We start from the raw sequence: 8,979 nt of genomic DNA on the forward strand, positions 1-8,979 counted from the left end.
TCCCCTCTCTCTCTCTCTCCCCTTGCTCCAGCCCCCTCTCTCTCTCCCCCTTGCTCCAGCCCCCTCTCTCTCCCATTGCTCCAGCCCTCTCTCTCTCCCCCTGCTCCAGCCCCCTTCTCTCCCCTTGCTCCAGCCCCCTCTCTCTCTCTCTCCCCCTGCTCCAGCCCTCTCTCTCTCTCTCTCCCATTGCTGCAGCCCCCCTCTCTCTCCCCTTGCTCCAGCCCCTCTCTCCCTCCCCTTTGCTCCAGCCCCCTCTCTCTCCCTCCCCTTGCTCCAGCCCCCTCTCTCCCTCCCCCCTGGTCCAGCCCTCTCTCTCCCTCCCCCTGTTCCAGCCCTCTCTCTCCCTCCCCCTGTTCCAGCCCTCTCTCTCTCTCTCCCCTCTTGCTCCAGCCCCCTCTCTCTCTCCCCTTGCTCCAGCCCCCTCTCTCTCCCCTTGCTCCAGCCCCCTCTCTCCCTCCCCTGTTCCATCCTCTCTCTCTCTCTCCCCTTGCTCCAGCCCCCTCTCTCTCTCCCCTTGCTCCAGCCCCCTTTAACTCATTCTTTCCCAGGACGTCAAACTGTAGAACTCTGCTCCTCCCTCAGCCTTACGTTTCCTTCCCTTCCTCCTATCTACAGGTGTTTCAACCCAAGCTTAATGTCACCTAATTTGGATCATCTTCCCGTCTGGTACTGTACGGCCCATGTGTGGAACATAGGGACATGGGAACGTACAAACAGGAGTGGGCCATGCAGCCCCTCGATCCTGTTCCACCATCATGGCTGATCTGTATCTTAACTCCATCTGTCCATCTTGGTTCCATATCCCTTATTACCCTTACCTAGCAAAATCGATCAATATCAGTTTTGAAATTTTCAATTGACCCCCAGCCTCAACAGCTTTTTGGCGGAGAGGGGGGGGGAGAGTTCCAGATTTCCACTACCCTTTGTGTGAAGAAGTGCTTCCTGACATCACCCCTGAACGACCCAGCTCTAATTTTAAAGTTATGCCTCTTTGTTCTGGAATCTCCCACCACAGGAAATAGTTTCTCTCTATCTACTCTGGAAACCCCTTTAATCATCTAAAACACCTCAATTAGATCACTTCTTAATCTTCTATATTCAAGGGAATACCAGACTAGTCTGTGCAATGTGTCCTCATAATTTAACCCTTTTAGCCCCGGTATCATTCTGGTGAATCTGCACTGCACCCCCTCCAAGGCCAACATATCCTTCCTGAGGTGCGGTGCCCAGAACTGAATGGAATACTCCAGATGGGGTCCAACCAGAGCTTTGGATAACTGCACATAACGTCCAAACCTTTGTATTCCTGCCCTCTGGACATAAAGGCTAACATTCTATTCGCCTTTTTAATTATTGTGTCAGCTCCTGTACATCGACAGTACACAGCGGGTAAAAGGGAACAATTCACTCCCGTCTGGTACCGTATGGCCCGTGCATGTCTTAGTGTCAGCTCCTGTACATTTTTTTTATTCGTTCATGGGATGTGGGCGTCGCTGGTGAGGCCAGCATTTATTGCCCATCCCTAATTGCCCTTGAGAAGGTGGTGGTGAGCCGCCTTCTTGAACCGCTGCAGTCTGTGTGGTGACGGTTCTCCCACAGTGCTGTTAGGAAGGGAGTTCCAGGATTTTGACCCAGCGACAATGAAGGAACGGCGATATATTTCCAAGTCAGCATGGTGTGTGACTTGGAGGGTAACGTGCAGGTGGTGTTGTTCCCACATGCCTGCTGCCCTTGTCCTTCTAGGTGGTAGAGGTCGCGGGTTTGGGAGGTGCTGTTGAAGAAGCCTTGGCAAGTTGCTGCAGTGCATCCTGTGGATGGTACACACTGCAGCCACAGTGCGCTGGTGGTGAAGGGAGTGAATGTTTAGGGTGGTGGATGGGGTGCCAATCAAGCGGGCTGCTTTGTCCTGGATGGTGCCGAGCTTCTTGAGTGTTGTTGGAGCTGCACTCATCCAGGCAAGTGGAGAGTATTCCATCACACTCCTGACTTGTGCCTTGTAGATGGTGGAAAGGCTTTAGGGAGTCAGGAGGTGAGTCACTTGTCACAGAATATCCAGCCTCTGACCTGCTCTTGCAGCCACAGTATTTATATGGCTGGTCCAGTTACGTTTCTGGTCAATGGTGACCCTCAGGATGTTGATGGTGGGGGATTTGGTGATGGTAATGCCATTGAATGTCAAGGGGAGGTGGTTAGACTCTCTCTTGTTGGAGATGGCACTTGTCTGGCGCGAATGTTACTTGCCACTTATGAGCCCAAGCCTGGATGTTGTCCGGGTCTTCCTGCATGTGGGCTCGGACTGCTTCATTATCTGAGGGGTTGCGAATGGAACTGAACACTGTGCAATCATCAGCGAACATCCCCATTTCTGACCTTATGATGAAGGGAAGGTCATTGATGAAGCAGCTGAAGATGGTTGGGCCGAGGACACTGCCCTGAGGAACTCCTGCAGCAATGTCCTGGGGCTGAGATGATTGGCCTCCAACAACCACTACCATCTTCCTTTGTGCTAGCTATGACTCCAGCCACTGGAGAGTTTTCCCCGATTCCCATTGACTTCAATTTTACGAGGGCTCCTTGGTGCCACACTCGGTCAAATGCTGCCTTGATGTCAAGGGCAGTCACTCTCACCTCACCTCTGGAATTCAGCTCTTTTGACAATGTTTGGACCAAGGCTGTAATGAGGTCTGGAGCTGAGTGGTCCTGGCGGAACCCAAACTGAGCATCAGTGAGCAGGTTATTGGTGAGTAAGTGCCGCTTGATAGCACTGTTGATGACACCTTCCATCACTTTGCTGATGATTGAGAGTAGACTGATGGGGTGGTAATTGGCCAGATTGGATTTGTTCTGCTTTTTGTGGACAGGACATACCTGGGCATTTTTCCACATTGTTGGGTAGATGCCAGTGTTGTAGCTGTACTGGAACAGTTTGGCTAGAGGCGCGGCTAGTTCTGGAGCACAAGTCTTCAGCACTACAGCCGGGATGTTGTCGGGGCCCATAGCCTTTGCTGTATCCAGTGCACTCAGCCGTTTCTTGATATCACGTGGAGTGAATCGAATTGGCTGAACATTGGCTTCTGTGATGGTGGGGATATCGGGAGGAGGCCGAGATGGATCATCCACTCGGCACTTCTGGCTGAAGATGGTTGCAAACGCTTCAGCCTTGTCTTTTGCACTCACATGCTGGACTCTGCCATCATTAAGGATGGGGATGATTACAGAGCCTCCTCCTCCCATTAGTTGTTTAATTGTCCACCACCATTCACGACTGGATGTGGCAGGACTGCAGAGCTTTGATCTGATCCGTTGGTTGCGGAATCGCTTAGCTCTGTCTATAGCATGTTGCTTCCGCTGTTTAGCATGCATGTAGTCCTGAGTTGTAGCTTCACCAGGTTGGCACCTCATTTTTAGGTACGCCTGGTACTGCTCCTGTCATGCTCTTCTACACTCCTCATTGAACCAGGGTTGATCCCCTGGCTTGTTGGTAATGGTAGAGTGAGGAATATGCCGGGACATGAGGTTACAGATTGTGCTAGAATACAATTTTGCTGCTGATGGCCTCATGGATGCCCAGTTTTGAGCTGCTAGATCTGTTCTGAATCTATCCCATTTAGCACTGTGGTAGTGCCACACAATACGTTGGATGGTGTCCTCAGTGCGAAGATGGGACTTTGTCTCCACAAGAACTGTGCGGTGGTCACTCCTACCAATACTGTCATGGACAGATGCATCTGCGACAGGTAGATTGGTGAGGACGAGGTCAAGTAGGTTTTTCCCTCGTGTTGGTTCGCTCACCACCTGCCGCAGGCCCAGACTGGCAGCAATGTCCTTCAGGACTCAGCCAGCATGGACAGTACACAGTGGGTAAAAGGAAACGAGTCACTCCCGTCTGATACAGTACGGCCCGTGTGTATCTCAGTAGCTTCTGTACATGTACGGCACACAGTGGGTTAATGGGAGCAGAAAGCTGTGTTGGTGTCTGCAGTAGATTCGTGGGACCCTGTGAGTTGCTCACACACCTGCTCTCTCTGCCAGGCTCCTCTCCTTACTCTGCTGCAGTTCCTGGAACCTCCTCTGATACTGCTCTTGTTGTCTGTGTTCCCGTTCACGTTCCCGCTGCTCCTCCCTTCTCTGGCTCTGCTCGGCCTCCTCCTGCTCTATCACTTCGTGCTCGTGTTGTTGCCTTTTAAACCTGTGAATCACAACCAAAGTGAGACGGGCAAATGGTTGTTGGGGTCCCCGCTCGCACGGTTACCACGGCAACCTTTACACCTGCGGTTAATATCTTTGTAGTGGGGGATGTAGCGGCCAGATGTTTGATCCGTTAGTGTCCCAGTGCACAGCGCCGAGCAGAGTGGGCCACACATTCCTCCTTCATTCCTCAGGGATGGCAGAGGAGAAACATCTAACAGTAAGAGGCCTGGACAATTGAGGGAGAGAGTTATACCAGGGCCCAGAACTGTACCCAATGCTCTCGGTGTGACCGTATCAGGGCCCAGATTTATACCCAGTTCTCCAGGTGGTCTCCGCACTATCGCAGGGATATCCAGGTACTGAAAGCAGTGCAGAAAAGGGCAACCAAACTGATACTGAGCTTCAGGCATCTGAGTTGAGGAGAGGGTGAAGATCCTGGGAATGGGTAATTGGCTCCCCACACTGTGAGGGGCTGTCTGGGATCCTGAGTGCGCCACCTGCACGTAGCATGGGCCCTGCGTGTGTCTCAGACTGCGAGTGGGTAAGCTGTTGTACAAACCCGACAACCAATAATTTAAACCTCACTTATCCACATCTACAACCTCTTGTTACCTGATCTCCTGTTCTTTCCTCCTCTGCTCGTCATCCAGTTCTTGTTGGATTCGCTGCTCTGTCTCCAGTCGCCTCTGCTCTCTGCGATCCAGTTGCTCTCTGCGATCCAGTTGCTCTCTGCGATCCAGTTGCTCGCTGCGATCCCGCTGCTCCCAATCGAGCCTCTGCTCCCAATCGGGCCTCTGCCCACCCTCCAGCCTGCTATTCCCAGGCTGCGTAAAGTGCTTTGACCCTGGTACAGGTGTAGCTCCCTGCAGATGCTCAGTGCTTTCCTAATTGGGCACAAAGCCAGTTAGTAAAAGGCTCCGGTTAGATTTTAACGCAATTACTGGGGTGAAATCGCTTTATACCCGTTTTTGGAGCCTGAACCGGAAGGCCCGAGGTGGGCCCGAGATCGGTCCTCTGGCCTCAGTAACAAGTTTTGTGCGAGCTGCCGGCTCTGCAGGCGGTTGGCCCATTTTACCAGGAAGAAAAGCGGCCCCTTTACCTCGCCATCAGCAGCCTGAAGGAAAGTCCCAAGAGAGGAAAGGGCAATCGCGAGGACTGTGCTGTCGGAATTGAGAGGGGGAAAAACTCTGGCTCCACAACGATATATAAATATCTTATCAGAAAATAAACTTTGCTTCCGTGGGCGGCCGGTGAGGAATCGCGAGCGGAACAGGCCCAGTGAGGGGCGAAAACAGGCTTTGGGCCCCTCATTTACATATGCAAAGCGCCAAATGCCTTTTTTTAGGTGGCCACAAGGGACGCCTGAAAAATTACCCTGAATTTAACTAGGCCCGAACGCATGCAGAGTGGACGGGTGTCACTGCTAAGTTATTCATAGTTGCCCAACCCATGTCAATTTCTACCCCACTGTTCCTTTCAATCTTTGTCACTGCAGGAAGTATGGCACATTAATTATTCCCAGCAAGGGGTTGGAGAGAAACAGTAGATCAATGTAACCCGTGCTGGACCTGTCCTGGAGTGTTTGATGAGACAGTGTTGAGGGAGCTTTACTCTGTATCTAACCCGTGCTGTACCTGCCCTGGAGTGTTTGATGGGACAGTGTAGAGGGAGCTTTACTCTGTATCTAACCCATGCTGTACCTGCCCTGGGAGTGATTGATGGGACAGTGTAGAGGGAGCTTTACTCTGTATCTAACCCGTGCTGTACCTGCCCTGGGAGTGTTTGATGGGGCAGTGTAGAGGGAGCTTTACTCTGTATCTAACCCGTGCTGTACCTGCCCTGGAGTGTTTGATGGGACAGTGTAGAGGGAGCTTTACTCTGTATCTAACCCATGCTGTACCTGCCCTGGGAGTGTTTGATGGGACAGTGTAGAGGGAACTTTACTCTGTATCTCACCCGTGCTGCACCTGTCCTGGGAGTATTTGATGGGACAGTGTAGAGGGAGCTTTACTCTGTATCTAACCCATGCTGTACCTGCCCTGGGAGTGTTTGATGGGACAGTGTAGAGGGAGCTTTACTCTGTATCTAACCCGTGCTGTACCTGCCCTGGAGTGTTTGATGGGACAGTGTAGAGGGAGCTTTACTCTGTATCTAACCCGTGCTGTACCTGCCCTGGGAGTGTTTGATGGGACAGTGTAAAGGGAACTTTACTCTGTATCTAACCCATGCTGTACCTGCCCTGGGAGTGTTTGATGGGACAGTGTAGAGGGAACTTTACTCTGTATCTAACCCATGCTGTACCTGCCCTGGGAGTGTTTGATGGGACAGTGTAGAGGGAGCTTTACTCTGTATCTAACCCGTGCTGTACCTGCCCTGGAATGTTTGATGGGGCAGTGTAGAGGGAACTTTACTCTGTATCTAACCCATGCTGTACCTGCCCTGGGAGTGTTTGATGGGACAGTGTAGAGGGAGCTTTACTCTGTATCTACCCCATGCTGTACCTGCCCTGGGAGTATTTGACGGGACAGTGTAGAGGGAGCTTTACTCAGTCTCTAACCCGTGCTGTACCTCCCCTGGGAGTGTTTGATGGGACAGTGCAGAGGGAGCTTTACTCAGTCTCTAACCCGTGCTGTACCTGCCCTGGGAGTGTTTGATGGGACAGTGGAGAGGGAGCTTGCCTGTGTCTGTGTAACCTGTGGCTCTGCTCTGTACTGCTTTGTCTGGGATAATTCTGCTGATGTTCCAAGATGTGCGATTTCATATCAGACTCCACATCGCTGACATTTAAGATACAAACAGAAAATGCTGAGTGAACTGTGGCTTAGGCTTTAATTGGAAACAGCAAGCCAGATTAAAAGATCAGAGACACTTCATCACAACAGCTGTGACGAACCCTCTCCCCTAGAGCATACCTGTATCTTTCCCTTTCTGCTGCTGACTGACCTACTGTGCACTTCCCGTAGTTTGTGTAAATTCTATTGAGATATATTCTCCCTGTGTCACTTACTCCCGATCGTTCTCTCCACCTCATCTGATCTGTTGCTGGGTCTGTAGTTGTGGTGTGGGTGAAGTGGGAGTTCGGGTCCTGGTCAGCGGTGAATGCCGTGACCCCTGGCAGTGGGGTCCGACTGTTCCTTCTGCTCGGTGAATGCCGGAGGCCGTCTGCCCCTGAGCTGCACTGTGTGTCCTCCTCTTCCTCCTCCTCCTCCTCCTCACCACTTCTCATTGCCTCCTTCTTCCCCAGTTTGGAAGGTTCTTTTCGCTGCTTCATCTGGGACACGTCACGCTGCTGGACTTTTTTTTCCCTGGGTCTTCCTAAAGAAATGAAGGACAGGTTTTGTTTACTTTTAAATTTCAGTGTGGCTGCTGTTCATTCACTTCCATCTGGTTAAACTAATTAAAAAGTAATCAAGAGGATCAAGAGAGTCAGCTCCCGGACTGACTTGGGACAGGGGAGTCATTGGAGTGACAGCAGGTCAGTGGCAAATAGTGTTTGACCACAGGCCCACCCAGTGACATCACCGGGAACCACAGGCCCACCCAGTGACATCACCGGGGACCACAGGCCCACCCAGTGACATCACCGGGAACCACAGGCCCACCCAGTGACATCACCGGGAACCACAGGCCCACCCAGTGACATCACCGGGGACCACAGGCCCACCCAGTGACATCACCGGGGACCACAGGCCCACCCAGTGACATCATCGGGAACCACAGGCCCACCCAGTGACATCATCGGGAACCACAGGCCCACCCAGTGACATCATCGGGAACCACAGGCCCACCCAGTGACATCACCGGGAACCACAGGCCCACCCAGTGACATCATCGGGAACCACAGGCCCACCCAGTGACATCACCGGGAACCACAGGCCCACCCAGTGACATCACCGGGAACCACAGGCCCACCCAGTGACATCATCGGGAACCACAGGCCCACCCAGTGACATCATCGGGAACCACAGGCCCACCCAGTGACATCATCGGGAACCACAGGCCCACCCAGTGACATCACCGGGGACCACAGGCCCACCCAGTGACATCATCGGGAACCACAGGCCCACCCAGTGACATCATCGGGAACCACAGGCCCACCCAGTGACATCACCGGGAACCACAGGCCCACCCAGTGACATCACCGGGAACCACAGGCCCACCCAGTGACATCACCGGGAACCACAGGCCCACCCAGTGACATCATCGGGAACCACAGGCCCACCCAGTGACATCACCGGGAACCACAGGCCCACCCAGTGACATCACCGGGAACCACAGGCCCACCCAGTGACATCACCGGGAACCACAGGCCCACCCAGTGACATCACCGGGAACCACAGGCCCACCCAGTGACATCACCGGGAACCACAGGCCCACCCAGTGACACCACCGGGAACCACAGGCCCACCCAGTGACATCATCGGGAACCACAGGCCCACCCAGTGACATCACCGGGAACCACAGGCCCACCCAGTGACATCATCGGGAACCACAGGCCCACCCAGTGACATCATCGGGAACCACAGGCCCACCCAGTGACATCATCGGGAACCACAGGCCCACCCAGTGACATCATCGGGAACCACAGGCCCACACAGTGACATCACCGGGAACCACAGGCCCACCCAGTGACATCACCGGGAACCACAGGCCCACCCAGTGACATCATCGGGAACCCCAGGCCCACCCAGTGACATCATCGGGAACCACAGGCCCACCCAGTGACATCACCGGGAACCACAGGCCCACCCAGTGACATCACCGGGAACCACAGGCCCACCCAGTGAC

The 8,979-nt window shown here is 53.4% G+C and overlaps 1 protein-coding gene across 1 annotated transcript in view; it reads right to left on the reverse strand.

Moving 5' to 3' along the window:
* Positions 1 to 7,423, reverse strand: part of LOC137323391 (uncharacterized protein KIAA2012 homolog) — a 20,788-nt gene extending 13,365 nt beyond the window's left edge. The window contains exons 1-3 of the mRNA XM_067986871.1: positions 7,199 to 7,423; positions 4,804 to 5,075; positions 4,017 to 4,189 (exon numbers count right to left, since the gene is read on the reverse strand). Of these exons, the coding sequence (XP_067842972.1) occupies positions 4,017 to 4,189; positions 4,804 to 5,075; positions 7,199 to 7,417 (664 nt within the window). The 5' untranslated portion in view covers positions 7,418 to 7,423. The remainder of the gene's footprint in view (positions 1 to 4,016; positions 4,190 to 4,803; positions 5,076 to 7,198) is intronic.
* Positions 7,424 to 8,979: the final 1,556 nt, after the last annotated feature.

This window comes from Heptranchias perlo, chromosome 7 (genome assembly GCF_035084215.1).
Source record: "Heptranchias perlo isolate sHepPer1 chromosome 7, sHepPer1.hap1, whole genome shotgun sequence".
Classification (NCBI taxonomy): domain Eukaryota; kingdom Metazoa; phylum Chordata; class Chondrichthyes; order Hexanchiformes; family Hexanchidae; genus Heptranchias; species Heptranchias perlo.